The sequence below is a fragment of the Arachis ipaensis genome, chromosome B02 (genome assembly GCF_000816755.2).
Source record: "Arachis ipaensis cultivar K30076 chromosome B02, Araip1.1, whole genome shotgun sequence".
NCBI classification, from domain to species: Eukaryota; Viridiplantae; Streptophyta; class Magnoliopsida; order Fabales; family Fabaceae; genus Arachis; species Arachis ipaensis.
Genome location: NC_029786.2, coordinates 63,118,937 through 63,137,934, shown reverse-complemented (window position 1 = coordinate 63,137,934; position 18,998 = coordinate 63,118,937). Strand labels below are relative to the sequence as shown.

At 35.9% G+C, this 18,998-nt stretch overlaps 2 protein-coding genes across 2 annotated transcripts in view; one reads left to right on the top strand and one right to left on the bottom strand.

The window, feature by feature from the left end:
* The window catches only part of LOC107627304 (putative pentatricopeptide repeat-containing protein At1g69350, mitochondrial), a 9,450-nt gene extending 4,996 nt beyond the window's left edge, over positions 1–4,454 (top strand). The window contains exons 2-4 of the mRNA XM_021116932.1: positions 2,432–3,208; positions 3,822–3,934; positions 4,242–4,454. Coding sequence (XP_020972591.1) covers positions 2,432–3,208; positions 3,822–3,934; positions 4,242–4,454 — 1,103 coding nt within the window. The remainder of the gene's footprint in view (positions 1–2,431; positions 3,209–3,821; positions 3,935–4,241) is intronic.
* On the bottom strand, positions 8,430–9,689 carry LOC107627305. Its single transcript, XM_016330153.1, has 2 exons — positions 8,814–9,689; positions 8,430–8,693 (listed from the first exon to the last, which is right to left on the bottom strand). The coding sequence occupies exons 1-2, from the start codon at positions 9,687–9,689 to the stop codon at positions 8,430–8,432; spliced, it is 1,140 nt and encodes a 379-aa protein (XP_016185639.1).

Below are 18,998 nucleotides of genomic sequence, written 5' to 3'. Positions count from 1 at the left end.
TTCTATGACTGGGCTTTCCCATGGACGTTCCGCATCTCCTAAGTCTTCGACCACTTCTTCCTCTTTAACGATTACAGCTTCCTCCAATTGTTCCAATACAAAGTCATGCGGATCACTGTCTACCGGAGTTTTTAGTGTCTCCTTCATGCTACGTTCTTCATTAGATTCTCCACATGAAGCCATGGGGGTTCCTTGAGTGTCCGAATGTCGGGAAGCTAATTGATTTATCGCTTGTTCCAGTTGATGAAGGGTTGTATGAAATTGATCTACTGTTTCCTTGAGGCGAGCCTGTGATTCTTGGGTCGATGGACATGGACATGGTGCATATGGAAGTAGTGGTTCTTGGGGGTAATTGGATTGAAATTGGGGTGGATAAGGGTTAGGGTCATATAGAGGTGAATGGTTGTAGGTGGCTTGTGAGTATGGTGGTTCAAAGCTATATTGAGGAGGAGGTTCATTGGCATATAATGGGGCTTGCTGGTAACTATAAGGGGGTCTACCATATCTATCATCTTGGTACGCACCTCGGAATGGCTCTTGACCATAGTAATTTGGTGGAGGTGTTTGTCACGAAGGGGTCCACCATGACTATTGTCTTGGCATGTATTGTAGAATGGTCGTTGTCCATGGTATCTTGGAAGGTATTGTTGCCGAAAGGGTTGATCATATTCTCGTGACTCCTTCCATCTGTGATTGTTTTGACCTTGATGCATGTTCCTGTTATAGCTTCCATTCCTTTCAGCAACATTAGAACCAAACTCAAAGTGAAGGGGGTGAGAACTCATAGTAACTAATAAAAATTAAAAACAAAAATAAAAACAAATAAACAAGCAAAATAAAATATTTACAATAACCAATAATAAGGCACACAATTGCAATTTCTCGGCAATGGCGCCATTTTGACGAGCGAATTTCTGCCAGTAAAGAATTTCACAAATAAATTCTCGTTGCAAGTATAGTTTCTAAACCAGCAAAAAATTCTTTCGTACAAAAACTTGTTTGTCACTAAAGTAAATCCAATAAAATTTATAACCAAAGTATTTAAACCTCGGGTCGTCTCTCAAGGAATTGCAGGGAAGTATGATTTATTATTGGTTATGAGTTTTCTGGGAAATTTGGAGTTTGGGCAATGGGCACAAAAATAATTATAAATTAAAGTAATGAAAATTAACAAGAGGTTTTATGTAATTAAAATAAAAGCCTTGACCCGGAGAAGATTAATTGGAAGTTTTGTCCTTGTTGGATTTCCCAAGATTAATAGTAATAGGTTGTTGTCTCTACTTAGTTATCCTTTACTAAATAAAGGAAAGTCAAGTTGGGAGCCAACTTCTATTCACAAGTCCTAATCCTCACCCTTGTGTTTGGATTAACGTCAGTGGCCAGAGAATCAATCACAAATTAACTCTTGAGTCTTCCAACTCAAGAGTCTCCAAATATTAATCAACTCCAAAGCCAAGTTGAAAGCCTACTCCATTGACATGGATGCCAATTTTGCATACATGTAAAGGGAGTAGGAAGAAGACATGGCAATTAAACTCAATTGAAAATCATCAGGAAATAATGGAATTAAATATAAAAATACTTTTGCATTAATAAATTAACAAGAGAAGAAGATAAACTAAAGTAATAGAATAAATAAAAAGTAGAAGAAAACTAAATTAAAGGAACATTGAACCTGGAATGAAGAAAATGAAGAAATCCTAATCCTAAAACCTAAGAGAGAGGAGAGAGCCTCTCTCTCTAGAAAACTATATCTAAACCCTAAAATTATGAATATGAATGTTGTATTGAATGAATGAATGGATTCCCCCACTTTATAGCCTCTAATCTGTGTTTTCTGGGCTGAAAACTGGGTCAAAAACAGCCCAGAAATCGCTGGGGGCGACTTCTGCAATTTCCTGCATGTGGCATCCGTCACGTGTGCACGTGGGTCATGCGTGCGCGTCAATTGGGGATTTTCCTTGCCACACATACGCGTCAGTCACACGTACGCGTCGCTCATGCTTTTTGCTCGGCGCGCGTTTGCGTCGTCCATGCGTGCGCGTCGCTGCCATTTTCTTCAAAACTCCATTTTGTGCGTTCCTTGCACTTTTACATGCTTCTTTTCCATTCTCTAAGCCATTCCTGCCCTATAAACTCTGAAATCACTTAACACACATATCACGGCATCAAATGGTAATAAGAGGGAATTAAACATAGCAATTTTAAAGGCCCAGGAAACATGTTTTCAATCATAGCACAAGATTAGGAAGAAAAATGTAAAACCATGCAATTAGTATGAATAAGTGTGGAAAGAATTGATATAAATCACTCAATTGAGCATAAGATAAACCATAAAATAGTGGTTTATCAGGCTATCTTGAGGAGGGAAAATGGATTCATCATAAAATCATTGTATTCGGTGTATAGAGCGACCTTTATATTAATACAGCTTTGGTTGACATGTATGCCAAATCTGGAGACCTTCAAACAGACAAACGAGTTTTTGATATCATGCCAGAGAAAAGCGTTGTGTCATGGAGTACCATGATCGCTGCTTATGGTATACACGGTCAAATGATTGCGGCTGGTTCACTCTTAACAAAAATGGTAGAGTCAGGCATCAGACCAAACGAAGTAACCTTCATGAATATCTTATCCGCATGTAGGCATGCCAGATCAATGGAGGCCAGAAAATTCTATTTCAACTCGATGAGGGATTATGGCATAGAGCCTAACATAGAACATTTTGCCTCTATAGTCGACCTCCTAAGCCGCACTGGTGATCTTGATGAAGCACACAGAATAATTAAATCAATGCTCTTCCCTGTAGATTCTAGCATATGGGGAGCTCTACTTAACGGATGCCAAATTCATGGTAGGAAAGACCTGATTCGACAAATTAACAATGACCTTCAAGAAATAAGTACAGATGATACAGGGTACTATACGTTGTTATCTAATATATATGCCAAAGGAGGATACCTCCATGAATCCAGAGCGGTGAGAACAAAGATGGAAGGGATGGGACTAAAGAAGGTTCCTGGTTATAGCACCATTGAAGTTGATAGGAAAATCTACAGATTTGGAGCTGGAAATGCTTCTGAATCTAAAGAAATTTACATGTTTGAAGAATATTTACGAAGTTCGGGACAACTATGTGACGTAGAAGGCTATAATAGTATATTTTCTGAGGATTATAATATTAAGAGCTTGCGGAGAAAAGCTAGTAGTTATATTTGCAATAAATTGGTCACACTTCAAAAATAATGGGATACGTTAAAGACTTAAAGGACCTTTTCCAAAATCTTTAAGAAGTAAGAGCCAACTTTATATTGTTTTATTTTGGTTGTTGTGAAATATGGGTTTCACAATTATTCATTTGATTTATCCACACCTTAATAAACTTCATAGGTTACTAATGACTTATGATGACCTTTTTAGTGTTTAGTGTGTTTGTGCTTAAGTTTTTTCAGTGTTTAGGGTTTTAGGGTTATATATTGCATTGTTTGTCTTTAAAATGCCAAATTATGGTCGTGTTCTGTTGTTAATTTAACAAGGAATATATTTTCATGTTTATATTAGATAGTGATCATATATCTTACTATTCAAGATATGAGCGTAGTTACGATTATGAAACTATAATTTTCAATCCCAAATGCCTTAGAGGATATCAAATTTGTGTTATTCACGCAAAAAAAAATTGATTAGCATCACCTTGTAATTTGGTGTCTTTGATATGAATGCAATGCATATTGGGTGAAATATCCCATAACTGGAAGATTTGATTTCCTTATGACCTTACCCCACCACACATTTTGATTACTCAACCTTTGTGGCAGGCTATAGAGCTGTGATAGTTGGAATGGATCCAGTATGTTGTGAATCAACTTCATGGATGGAAAACGCCCAGGTTAAGAAGTTATCTCGTGGTTCCACTCAACCATTTTATCAGGTTCGTCTACCTTCAGCATGGAATTTTCATTTGTATTTTTTCTTGTTTTCCATGAGGATCATTTTAATTTTAGCTCATATGTTGACTTTCTAAGCAGTTGATTCTTCTTGTACTTCTTCACTAAATTTAGTAAAAATGTCTAGTGGTAATGGATATGTTATTATAAGTTTGTTTCCTAATTGTCATATGAGAAACAGTGACACTGGAATTGTATTTGAGTGTGATAATCCTATTTTGTTGCTCACTCGTATAGTAAATTCTTTGTCTGAGTTAAAGAGTCCAATATTGACCAACCTCGGTTCTAAAGGGACCAAAAGAAGTTGGAAGAGTTGGGTATAAGTTGCTAGCACTGATGGAAAATGGAGTTTTTTGGTTTCATCTATTTTGGCTTGATGGTGATGAGCATGTGTACTTCATGTTTGATATTCATAGGAGTATCATGGCGAAACAAGTGATGGAGTTTTCTGTGGAGGTCGATGATGTTGGTGGTGGTGGTTCTAGTCACTCGAATTTTGTCTAGAACGACCCACCTCTTGCACCACCACCACTGCACTGTGCTAGTCCAGTGGTAGACATGGACGTGGATGGTGAGGAGTCTGATGAAGAGTATGTTGCTGATAGCAACGATGGTGATTCTTTTGAGAATGATGAGGAGGAAAAGTTTGTACCAGAAATTCCAGTCGGTGCTTCAATTTGGTATCTTCGTTATTGCTGCAAGCTATTCGTTGTCGCCATCAGATTGCTCTGCCAATCTGTTAATAGTAGCTTGCATTCTAGTGTTTTCCGCCATTGACTCGATGAAAGCACCAATTTGATACGAACCTAGAGAAGAATGGTTTTATTGAATGATGAAAAATATATAGTGTAAAAGTGTATCACTGATGTACAGCAAGTATGTATCATAGAAATAGAATAGTAATGGATGAGGAAGAAATTGATGCACATGCAAGTTTCTGCTTGCTCCTGCATCTGTTAGTTAGATCCCCTAATTTTCAAGTCTATCTTCATTTGTGCCTAACCGTATTGCCTTTCTCTCTGTATCATAGTGAAATATTGATTATACTTGGTGATTCGTCCGTGCACTGGGGCGGCTGAGCTATAGCGATTCCGAGTAGAGTATCGTCAAAGATGGAGGGCTATACGTCGGCCAAGACTGAACACCGCGGCGAAAATACCTGCAAAAGATACTCCGACGCTCAAGTCAATAAGGTGCTTTTATGAGTATGTCAAGTGAATATTAAACTGAAACTAGAACCTGATCTTTAGCTGAGGTTGTGTGTTCGGTTTTATAGAGGGTGTTTTGCTCGTCTGTTGCAGGTAGAACCGTGATTCTGGGTCAGCTATTTTAGAGGATAAGGTTTTGTTGACCACGTCTCTCTTTTCAAATATTCGGGTCCGGATTTATTGTTCCGTTCCGAGCTTTTCGGGTGGCCGAGGTTAAGGTTACGTATCAAAGACCCCAAGCTTGCCTTGGTTTGGACAGGACAAAGGCGAGCTTTTTTATCGGGAATATTGTATACCTCGGCCACTGGTTTTTTTGTCGTGTTCGTTCCCTACAGCCCCCAAGCTCGGCTTGGTTCTATGCAGGAGTTTGAAATGTTTGCTATATTTAATTTTTGCTTTGTTCTTCGTGCTTTAATGAATGATTGATTTGATTTGTGCTGCGAATTTCTAGGTGCTCCTGACCGTGTGATTGAAGAGGTCTTGATCGTGGGTTTCTTTGATGGATAAGATTGAAAAATAACGCTTCATATGTAACTGCTCCATTTGTAATAAACGTGCTTGCAACCTTTGGCTTTTGTATTTGGGAATTTCTTTGTTTCTGAGAAAATGAGCAAAAAAGGTGAGTGTTGATCCGTGCCTTTGCTTCTTCTTTCTTTCTTATTTGGTTTTCTTGGTTTTTTTGTATGGAAGAGGAGAAGGCTGTCGTTGGTGAAGGTGACCTCTATGGCTAGGTTGATCCTAGGGTTGGGGGTTATTCTTCACAATTTAGTGATAGGGAAGCTGTTAAGATGCTGGGTTCTAATGTTTGGGTTAGAAGTGGTAGTGGTATTAGGATAGAAATACTTCCTTGTGAGAGTGGTGATCGTGTTTTCCATCGTCGTGATGATTGCGCCTTCTTTTATATGTATAGTTGCTTGTTTACTAAGCTAGGAGTTAGGCTCCCTTTCACTGATTTCGAGTGTGGCGTTCTTTATTGGTTGAACTGTGCCCCCAAGTCAGCTTCACCCCAACTCGTGGGGGTTTGTGAGAGCTTTCGAGATACTGATGGATTTCCTTAATCATCCTCCATCCCTTAGGTTGTTTTTCTCGTTGTTCCAGGCTAAAGGGGTTGGTCATGGGTCTGGGTTAACCTGAGTAGCTATCTTCGTTGTGCCATCTTTGGTCTTTACAAGTCTTCTTTTAAGGATTTTAAAACCATGTTTGTTAAGGTTAGGAGTGTACCTGACGAGTTTCCCTTTTACCTAAATGAGTACCTTATGGAAAAATTCCCTCTGTCGTGGTATCCTAAATCGATGCAAGTGTTGGATATGGATGATAGGTCTGTTGATGAGCATATAGTGATGGAGTTTTGTTTGAAATGTTGGGTCCAAAAGGACCGTTGTCTGTATCCGAGTTGTTAAAATGGGATACTGATAAGCAAGCTGTTCTGAATTACCTAGGTAATTTAGTTGTTTATTGCTTTGTTGTTGTTTTGTGCTTGGTGTGTTCTTATGCCGTTGATTCCTATGCAGGTGACAAAGCTTCGACTATTACGACCGCCGGACTAAAGTCATTTTTTAGTCAGCGGAAAAAAGGGGAGAAAGAGGGGTCGACCACCAATATTGAAAAAGGCGCTGTGATTTCAACTGATCCGACTTATAAGCCAAAACAGAAAAGGGGTCATATGAAAGAAAAGGTTGTTGAAACTTTTCAGGGTAAAGGGGATTCTTCTGCAGAGCTTCAAATGGTGGAGTTGGCGTATGAGTCGTAAAAGAGGTTGCATGGTTATCCGGGGGATGTGCACGCTCGGTCTTTGTGGGGGAAACTTTATCCTTTCTCTGTTATGGCTGATGAGCTCTGCTGCTTTCCCGATGATTTGAAAATGATTAATGAAGTTGGTCATGTTGGAGCGAGTCGTTTTCTACAGGTGTGTGTGAATTTATTTTGTTTATAGTACTTTATTTTATTTTCATTCGTTGTCTTTGTTGTCGGTGATAGGTGCTCGGATCGTGGCTGTTGGGAGAGCCCAAGAACTTGCTTTTGAGAAAGAGCATAAAGTTGCCATGGATGTTGCTGAGCTATCCTTGGCTGTGCAAGAGAAAGAAAAAACCATTGCCGAGCTGTCTTCTTCCTTGAGTTTGAAGGAATCAAAGCTTGTTGAGGAGAGACGTCTTCAACTTACTTCTGCTGAACAAGTTAAAACTGCTAGGGATGAGAATGGTCGCCTAGAGTCGAGGATCAAAGAGCTGGAGAATGAGGTTTACGAGGCCTTCGCACAAGGCTTTGATCGTGCTGTGTCTCAGGTAAAAGTTTTATTCCCTGAGTCTGATGTTACAAAACTGGATGCAACCAAGGTGGTTGTGAATGACCAGCTTATGGATGATGAAGTTCAGGTGGATGATAGCGAGGAATTGAGCATTGGTGATAAGGCAGACTAGGCCTTTTTGTTGATGTTTTGTTTTTTGGATTTTATGTATGGCATTGTTGCCTTGGATATGTATGTCTTGACTCTTTATTTTGATTGCTTGTTGGACATTCCAAGCATGATGCTCAGGTTATTTTTGTTAGTTTCCGAGTATAAAGCTCGGTTTATATTAAATATTAGCATTTTGGCTGCTCTATAAAATATGTTAGTTATCAAAACTATAATAACATAGGACTTAGATTGTTTGAAAATAGTATCGACTTTTATACAATGATTTATGGCGTCCGGCCTCATTAAAACCCTCTTCGAGTAAAAACCATGCTTGTTGGGAAAGAACCTTCGAAGGGGAAAAAGAGTACCTTCATTCGCACAGTACAGTACATTTTTATGATTGATATTTCCTTAGGGAGGTTACATTCCATGTTCTTGGAAGTTGATCTCCTTTGAGGGTTTCTAATTTGTAAGCCCCCTTGCCAAGGTTCTTGACTACTCGGAGCGGCCCCTCCTAGTTTGCGGCTAGTTTTCCGTGTGCTGGAGGTTTCCACGCTTCTTCTGTTCGTTTGAGCACGAGGTCTCCGTCATTAAAAACCTTTGAACGACCTTTTTATTGTGTCTTCCTTCTATAAAGCTTTTCATAGCTCGTTGTTTTATGTCTGAAATATCTCTTTCTTCTTCTATGAAGTCTAATTCGGCTGTTCTAGCTTTCGTGTTACTTTGTTGGTTGTATAGCTCGGTCCTTAACATCGGGACACTGACCTCTATTGGGATGAGTGCTTCTGCGCCATATACTAATTTGAAGGGAGTTTCCCCTGTTGCAGATTGAGTTGTGGTATTGTAACTCCACAAAATTTTTGGGATGAGGTCGACCTACTCGCCTTTGGCTTCTCCGAGCTTTCTCTTCAGGCCTTGCAAGATAATTCTGTTAGCGGACTCGACTTGTCCGTTTATTTGTGGGTGCTCAACTGAGCTGAAACGATGTTTAATATTGAAATTGGTTAGAAAGGAGGCGAGTTTATGATCTGTGAACTGTCTTCCGTTATCAGAGATTATTTCTCTTGGTATGCCAAACCTACATATGATATTTTTCCATAGGAAAGATCTCACCTTGTCTGCCGTTATGTTCGCCAGTGGCTGCGCTTCAATCCATTTAGAGAAATAATCTATTGATAATAAAAGGAATTTCACCTATCCTGGCGCTTTCGGGAAAGGTCCGAGGATATCCAGCCCCCACCTATCAAAAGGCCAGCTTACCTCTACGGTGTGGAATTTTTCTGCTGGGATTTCTGAGACTGTGGCGTGCTTTTGGCAATTATTGCATGTTTTGACCTTTGAAATGCAGTCTCTTTTGACTGTTGGCCAGTAGTATCCTGTTCGTAATATTTTAGCGGCCAGTGCTCGGCCTCCGATGTGGTTCCCGCAGACCCCCTCATGTGTTTCTGCCATGATCTCTTCGGCTTCGTCCTTGCTGATGCATTTGAGGAGCGGTTGTGAGTATCCTCGCCTGTACAGGGTGTTTCCTATTACTGTATAGAAGCTTGCTCTTCTTCGGAAGAGTGGTAGGTTTGATTCCTCTTTTGGTACAGCTCCTGTTTTGATGTATTCGAGGAAAGGTGTCCTCCAATCGTGTACATGCGTTATACTTAATATCGTGTTTAGCTCAAAGCTCGGTTTATCAAGTGTTAACTGTGATAGTGCTGGTGTGTTTGTTGTTTGCCTGGTCGTGGCTAATTTGGATAACACATCAACTCTACTGTTTTGTTCTCGGTTCACATGAATAATGTTAAATTCGTTGAATTTTGAAATAAGATCCTTTGTTATGAGCCAATATTTCTCTAACAAAGGATCTTTTACTTGGTAGTCACCCTTAATTTGATGCACTACAAGTACAGAGTCACAGTAAACTGTTATCTGAGGTATTTTGAGCTGTTGGGTGAGCTTCAGTCCTACTAGCAGAGCCTCATATTCTGCCTGGTTATTGCTTGTAGTAAAACGGAACTGTAGTGATTGCTCGGCTATCACTTTGTTTCCTTCCTTTAGTAGTACACCTGCTCCGCTTCCTTCCCTGTTTGATGCTCCATCTACGTGTATACTCCAACTCGTCTCTGCGGGTTGTGTTTCAGTAGTCATTTCTGAGATAAAGTCGGCTAGTATTTGTGATTTCAGGGTTTTCCTTGATTGGTACTGAATGTCAAATTCAGAGAGCTCAATGGACTATTTGTTTATTCGTCCAGCAAGCTCGAGTCTAGTCAATATCTGCCTGAGAGGTTGGTCGGTGCGTACTATTATTGTGTGGCTCTGGAAATAGTGCCTTAGCCTCCTTGCCGTGGTGATTAGTGCTAGTGCCAGCTGTTTTATTTTCGGGTATCTTGTCTCCATTGGTTGTAAAACCTTACTAATGAAGTATACTGGGCTTTGTTTTTTTCCTGTTTCAATCACTAGAACCGAGCTTATAGCATGGTTAGATAAGTATAAATGCAATGGTTTACCTGTTTCTGGTCTCTAGAGTATTGGAGGTGATGTTAAGAGCTGCTTGAGCTCTTTAAAAGAGTTTTCACATTCCTCAGTCCATGCAAATTTCTTATTCTTAGAGATTGTTTGGAAGAAATGATATGATCGGTTCGCCACTGCAGGTAAGAAGCGCGACAGGGCGGCTACTCTTCCTACGAGTTGTTGAACTTCTTTTATTGTCTTTGGGCTTGCCATGTTTAGTATTGCATTGCACTTTTCTGGGTTTACTTCGATCCCTCGTGAGGTCAGCATGAAGCCGAGGAATTTTCCTCCTTGAACCCCGAAGGCGCATTTATCCGGGTTAAGCCTCATGTTGTATGCTCGGACTTGATTGAAAACTTCTAACAAATCGTCGCAATGTGAACCACGTTCAGGTGTCTTTGCTACCATATCATCTACGTAAATTTCCATATTCTGACCTATTTGTTATCGGAATACCTTGTCCATTAGTCTTTGGTACGTCACCCCTCCATTCTTTAAGCCAAAAGGCATTACCTTGTAACAAAAATTCTCATGTTATGTTATAAAGGCTGTTTTGCTTTGGTCCTCTGGGTGCATTAGGATCTGGTTATAACCAGAGTATGCATCCATAAAACTTAAGCTTTTGAAACCGGAAGCATTATCTACTAATTTATCTATACAAGGTAACTGGTAAGCATCTTTAGGACAAGCTTTATTTAAATTTGTAAAGTCGACACACATGCGCCATTTGCCTGAACTTTTCCTTACCATTACCACGTTGGAGAGCCATGTGGTGAAGCGGATTTCTTTGATAAAACCTGCATTAAGGAGCTTCTTGGTTTCCTCTAGTGCTGCTTGTTTTTTCTCCTCTCCGAGGTTTCTTTTCTTTTGTGCCACAGGTCGGACTGCCTTGTCAATTGCTAGCTTGTGGCAGATGACTTCTAGATTTATTCCAGCCATGTTCTCAGGCGTCCATACAAATAGGTCGGCGTTGCTTCGAAGTATTATTATCAGTTTTGTTCGTTCTTCCCCCTCCAAGGATTCTCCAATGTATGTGAATTGTTTATCATCGTCTGCTAATATTACTCGCTGAAGGTTGTCCATTGGTTGAGGTCATTCGTTGAAGTCCTCTCTTGGATCAAGCTCGGCTAATTTTAAAATCTCGGCTGTATTGTGGATTGCTTGCACTTGTGGCCGAGTTGCTTGTTTTGCCGAGCTTTACTTCAGGCTGGCATTGTAGCATTGTCGAGCTTTTTGGTGATCTGCATATACTGTTGCTATCTTGTTTTCCTGCACAGGAAACTTAACACACATGTGTAAAGTAGACACTACTACCCTGAATATATTCAGGGCTGGTCTTCCGATGATAATATTATAAGGGCTATAACAGTCTACAATCAGATATTGGATATCAATCGATTTTGACATAGGGTTTTCTCCTATCGTTGTTCTTAACCATATGTGTCCCATAATAGGGACCCTTTCTCCGGAGAAACCCACCAGCTCTCCGGAGGAGGGTTGCATTGTTTTTTTTGATAACTTCATTTTCTTGAAAGTAGAATAAAATAAAACGTCAGCGCTGCTACTTGGATCTAGTAGTGTTTTTATTACTAATAGTTCTCCAGCTTGAATGGAGATTACTACTGGATCGTCAAGGTTAGGGCTCGCTGATTTGAAGTCTGATTGATTGAATGTTATTGTGACGTCTACGTCTTTTTCTCTCTTGGGGTGTGTTGTTCCTTCGATTGCTAGCATTGCTCTATAACGTCATTTTCTGGCCGAGGTTTCCCCCCCCCCACCTGCATAGCCTCCTGATATGTAGTTGATAACGCCTCTTGGCGGGTTGGGTTATGTTCGTTTCCCTTTGTCCTTATCTGTTGTTGCTCGTTGGTGCTCATCTTTATCCGAGCTGACTTCCTTAGTTTTGCATCCATCGACGTGTTTGTCTAGGAGCCCTTGGCGTGCCAGTCTTTCGAGCAGGTCCTTGGCGACGATGCAGTCGTCTGTAGTGTGTCCAAACTTCTGATGAAAAGCGCAATGCTTGCTCCTATCCACGAACCTTTGGTCTTGGTAACTTCATGCACGGGCTGATGGTTTCACTATTTTGGCATTGAGAATCTCCTTGATGATGTTCTCTCTTTTGGTATTGAACCTAGTGTAAGTATTGAATTTTGGTGTGAGCTTGAAGAGCTTCTTCGACTCCTTGTTGTTTGGTGGTCTGAAGAAATTTTCTTCATCTTTTCTGTGTGGCTGTTTTTTTACTTTCTGGGCTTCGCGGAGCTCTTCAATCTCCATCTGACCTGCAGCCCTTTCTCGGAACTCTTCTAGTGTCTTCGGTTTGGTTAACGCAATCGTCTCTCAGAACTTGTCAGGTCTGCGGCCGGCTTTGAGGGCGTGCAGGTGTACTGCCAGATCTAAGTCTTGAATCTCCATGGTTGCCTCAGCAAACCGAGTCATGCAGTCTTTTAAGCTTTCATGTTGTTCTTGTTTGATGGTGCCTAGGTAATCTGATCCATGAACGTATATTCTTGATGCGGCAAAATAATCAATGAAGGACCCCGCCAGCTCCTCAAAAGAAAAAATTGAACCTGTAGACAACTTAGAAAACCAGAATAATGCAGCACCATCAAGGTAAGTAGGAAAAGCTCGACAGAGCACAAGTTCATTGTTAGCGCCGTTAAAAAACATCATAGATTGAAATTTCTTAACATGAGTCCGGGGATCACCGAACCCCTTGTATGGCTCCAGGGCGGTGAGTAATACGAAATTTTTCGGCATCTGGAAGTTGGTGATCTCCTTGGAGAAAGTGTTGTCCAAAGTCAGCTTTTCCTTCGGTGGGCTGATGTTTAGGGGACCTGTGTTGCCCTGAGCCGAGCTTTTGGAGCTTCCTTCCTCATGTTTTCCATTGTTATGTGCGGATAGCTTGGCTATCCTTCGTACTTCTGCTTGAAGCCCAGCGATCTGAGCTAGGAGCTCTACCTGTGTGGGTTGAGGGTTCCCATTATCAGCCATGCTTGAGGATTGGGAATCCTGCAAAATAGAGTAAAAAACTAAGCAAAGAGAACAGTGGGATTAGATAAATTTCTGGGCCCACGGTGGGCGCCAAGTGATTCGTCCGTGCACTGGGGCGGCCGAGCTATAGTGATTCCGAGCAGAGTGTCGTCAAAGATGGAGGGCTATACATCGGCCAGGACTGAACACCGTGGCGGGAATACCTATAAAAGATACTCCGACGCTCAAGTCAATAAGGAGCTTTTATGGGTACGTCAAGTGAATATTAAATTGAAACTAGAACATGATCTTTAGCCGAGGTTGTGTGTTCGGTTTTATAGAGGGTGTTTTGCTCATCAGTTGCAGGTAGAACCGTGATTCTGGGTCAGCTGTTTTGGAGGATAAGATTTTGTTGACCACGTCTCTCTTTTCAAATATTCGAGTTCGAATTTATTGTTCCGTTCCGAGCTTTTCGGGTGGCTGAGGTTAAGGTTACGTATCACTTGGTAAATACTAAATTTTAGGGACGCTAAATTCAAATTATTATTTATTTTTATATTATTTGAAGTCTTTGATATGGTATAGTTTTATAAAAGCATGGGTATTAAAAGCTTAAAGTTAGCAATTTTTAATTAATTCAAAGTATCACTAGTGGAAGTTATTAAGTTAATTGGTATCGAATTTTGTTTTCAGCACGATTTTTGGAGACTTCGTCCTTTGATTTAGAGCATGTTCACATTGTTTATCAAAACAAATTATAACTCCATCTTATTNNNGTAGACTTTTTCAATATATATTGCCTTTTCAATAATTTTTTTAACATTTTTTTAGTCTTCTATAATCAAAATATTTGTCGTAGAGTATGGTAACTAATTCTTCATTAATTTGAAAGCATTCCAATAGATGAAATACTTTTAAAGCTAAAATTTGCTAACAATTTGTCATTCATTTGAACATTAATTCTAATAAATATTTAATTAATTTTGTTCAATACTATTTTTATATTTCTTAATTAATTAATAATGTTGAGTTAAAACTCAAATTTGGTTTAAAGTTTTAGTTTACTCATTTTAATTTTAAAGTTGACATTTGTGACTCAAGTTAGTCTTTCGAATATTTTTTTATTCATGACATGCTGAATAACATATTAATGTGGATCGTCAGTGTTAGAATGGTATGGTTTGACCATATTTAATAGGATGATAAAATTTTAGATAGTGACATATGGAATGTCGATGTAAATGTTGGTGCATATGACACTTTATCATTTGTTTATGTGTCACTCAATGACATCATTACAAGTAGCTTCATTTAATCATTGAATTTTGTTAAATAAATCAAAATTCTTAATATTTTAAATATATTAATTTTTTTTTATTGTTCACATATTTGTGTAGAGACTACTTTAATTTATGACTTTTAATTTTAAAGACTAAATTGAGTAGCTTAAAAAAATTCAGGAATTAAATCGAGTCACTTGCAATAATGGCATGTTAGCTAGTGACATGTAGACAAATCATAAAGTAACACATGGATAACCGTTTTTGTCACGTAATACTATCGTCCACATTAACATGCTACGTATCACTAACTGACATGTCATTACCTAATTACACATGGTCGAAGCATGTTCTAACACGTGGTATTGATAATCCATGTCAGTATGTCATGTTATGTGTCACGTCAACATGTCGTAAAGAAAAATATTTGAGAAATTAATGTGAGCCATATATAAATGTCAACTTTAGAAATTAAATTGAGTAAACTAAAATTTTAAAAATCAGTTTAAGGTGTATGTGTAATTTTGTGGACTAATTTAAGTATTAACTCAATAATTTTAGTAATTATTTTATTTTTAATAAAATGACAAATTAAGAATAACAAATGAGAATAATAAATTTATATTAATATTTTGTTTTTATTTTTATTTTTATTTTCGATAAAAATAAAAATAAAGCATAAAAATATGATTGATTAAATATTTTTAAAATATTTTCAATGAAAACATTTTAAAAAATGGAACAAAGTTAAAAATGTTATTTCCATATTTTTAGTTTCTTCAGTTTGAATATTTGAAACGGTTTTGAACTCAAAATACAATATTTTTTGTTTTGGGATAAACGTTCAACCTCTCCTACTTTTTTCAATACATTTTTTTTCTCACACCACATTCACTTCAGTGTATCCATTATCTACTTTTAATTTATACATACATTTTTTAAAAAGATAAAAAAAATTACTTTTTTTTAAAATTTCATTTGACCATTTTTTATTTTTTTTTTTTCAATTTCATTTGACCCTTTGGACTATATAGTCAAATAATAAAAAAAATGAAGTTCTAATTAGAATTAAATATGTATTTTTTGAGTTTTTTTATTTTATTTAAAATTGAGTACGTATTTTAGAGACACATTTTATTTAAAGAAATGATTTTGTTAGGAAATAATTTTTTAAATCGATAATTAATTATAAAAGTATCGATAATAAAAATTAAAAGAATACATAAAATGATAATTTGTTATAATTTTTTATTAATAAATTATTTGTTAAAAAATATGTTTACATCAATAAATTTTAATATTAATTAATTGATTTGTCTGGTGTAAAACTAATTTTAATTGTAATTTTTTTATTTCAATTGATGTTTTTAAATGTTATATAGAGGCGGTTGCGATGACATGTAGAGATGATGATAAAAAAAATAATGGTTAATTTAATAAATAAATAAATAACTAAAATCGTACATTGAATAAAAGTATATTTTTGTGATTTTAAACTATTGAAAATACATTTTGAAAATAAACCAACCAAACATATTTCTATTATTTTTGATACTTAGAAATGAATCTTCTTTTCACAAATCAATCACAATTTTTAAAATGTGAAAAATTAAAAATAAAAATTATTTTCTAAAAATGAAAACAGAAAACGAAAACAAAAAATATTTTCGCAAACCAATTATCCTCTTAGTGATTCATTAGAGAAAACATAAGTTCTTGATAAAATTAGGAATTAGTTCAATAATTGTAGCTACATTTTGGCATATGATGCAACATGATGATTATTTGGCTATGATATCCAAGAAAAAAAAATTATTTGTGATTAGACTTCCATTTCATGATTTACATTACAGAAAATCTTCTTATATGCATTATATTATTAAAAAGACAAAATATTACAAGTATTTTTTTTGGGTTATATGACAACTAAAAGGCCATATCCTCATACTTAAAATTTGACTTATATTATTTCCAGCAAAGTTCATTTGAAGAAAATATTTCATAATTGAAAAGTTGACTTATTTATTTGCAAGTAATAATAAATTTATATTCAAATTTGTTTTCATATATGTGTAATGATTTAACTTTGAAGTCTTAACATGTACTTTGCATCCATTTTATTTAGTTTGTTGATACTATAAAAAAAATACTTAGACGACTTTCAACTATTATAATTTAGTGCTATATAGACTACAAAATTTTATTATTGTCGTTCACTTTCTTAAAAAAAAATTATGCATATATAGTTGCCTTATAAATATTTTAGAAGTAAAATTTTAAAAATTATTAGACATGGCTGCTCTTGAATAAGGAGGATGCAAATGCTCGCTACTTATAAGGACATATATTTCACTCTTAAATTGTTATAAGATGAAATTCATAGATAACATTAAAGAGTAAGTTTAAAGACCTTAATATTATATGTCAGGAGGTTGTTTATTATTTTACTAATTTTCAACAATATCTCAATACTAAAACATATCTAAGATAGCTATTGCCATGAGTTTTCAAATAATATTTTGTATCGATGAAGAAAAATCCTAAACATGATAGGTGAGTTTTATTAATTGCATTGATAGAATTTTTTTAATGGTTGTATTGATAGCGACTTGAAATAAATTATTTTTTATTATTCCACGAGATTTAAGACAAAATATTATGCATTCAACTGTGTATTCTTATTATTTTTAACAATTTTATTAATTCCTATACCAATTAGATTTTAACAATAACATTTTTATATATAATATATTAATTTCTGTTGCCATGATTAGAGATGACAAAACACCCGTAAAAATAGGTACCTACAGAAATTATCTACGACGGAGATTAAATAGGACCTGTAAAATGCCACGAGAATGAGGACCTTCCCTCGTGAATAAATGAAAATGGAGACAGGGATGGATATACTCACCCCACAAAGTCTATGAAGGAAATGTTTTTAAAATATCATCACTTATAAATAAAAGTTATAAGTTACCATGTTGGATATTTAACGTTTGTATTAGATTATATTAAACTATGTTTAGAGTTAAATTATGTTACCTTATGTATTATATATTTTGTAATTCTTTTTAAAAAGATTTAAAGGCAATACCCATGAATATCCATCCGTGAGTATCCATTATTTTCACGGGAACAATTAAATAGGGACTTATAACGGGGATGAGACAAGAGTAAGCATTTTCATAAATAAAAATGGGGTGGAAGAGGGGTATCCTGTATGGATACCCATTGTTATCCCTAGGCATGATAATAAAAAAAGTTCAAGCAGACTATATTTCATGTTAGATCTTATTTACTCAAATTAGTTTTAACATAAAAGTAAGAGGACTTGAAAGTTTTACTCATGAATCATGACAAAAATGTTTACAAATTCAACTACTAATGTTGTTTAAAGAAAAGTCTTTGAAACGATAGAATCTTAATATAAATACTTTAATTTAATCACAAACTATGTATTATTATCAATGAGTAATTTTTTTTTTTGTGACATAAAACCTAAAAGACAAAGAAAGAAGAAAAGAGAAAAGGTTAATAGTCAAATTCATTCTTGAAAGATCACTCGTTCTTTAAATTAGTCTTCAAATGATTTGTTTAGTCATATTAGTCCTTGAAAGATAAAATGTAAGTCAAATTGGTCCTTCCGTTAATTAGATGATAACGTGTCATGTTAAGTACCACGTAGCATGATGACGTGGTAGGTTAATGCCACGTGTCACAAGATGATTGGTTGACGTATCAGGTCAGTGACACCTAGCATGCCACGTGTCACTTGACATGTAAAAAGATTATTTATAATCAAAATAGTCCTTAAAAGTCCAGATATAAGTCATTTTTATCCTTAAAATTTTAAAAATTAATCAAATTAATTCTTATATAATTTTTTTATTTTTTTATAATATTAAATTTAAAATATTTTTTGATAATACTAATTTTAATATTATTTTTTAGATCTTAATAAATAAAATTCTCTTTACATAAAATAATAAAAATAATTATATTATTAAAAAGTTTATCAAAAAATATTTTAACTTTAATATTACGAAAAAAATAAAAATAAAAATAAATTATATAAGGACTAATTTGATTAATTTTTAAAATTTTAGAGATGAAAATGACTTACATCTGAACTTTCAAGGACTATTTTGATTATAAATAACTTTTTCACATGTCGAGTGACACGTGTCGTGCTAGGTGTCACTGATCTAACACGTCAACCAATCATCTTGTGACACATGGCATTAATCTACCACGTCATCATGCCACGTGGTACTAAGGATGAGGGATGTTCAAATCCAAACCGATCCAAATTAAACTGCTCATCAAATTCAATCCAAACCGAAAACCAATTAAAATCGCACTAATTCGGATTTAATTGGATTCTATTTTTTGCAAACCACTGGATTGGATCGGATTTTGGATCTACTTTTCATAACCGATCCAATCCAATCCAAACCATACAATGTGATATAATATTATTATTTTATTATTATATTTACAATTATACTTATAATGTAAAACCCTACCACACTGAGCTTTACGCTTAAGCCGTAAAACATAGGTGGTGTGGTAGGGTGTTACATATAACATGTTTAATTTGTTATACATTTTTCTATTATTCATGTATTATTATTATTTAATAAATATTTTATGTTCAAAATGTTATTTATTTATTTATTTTAACTAACTTATA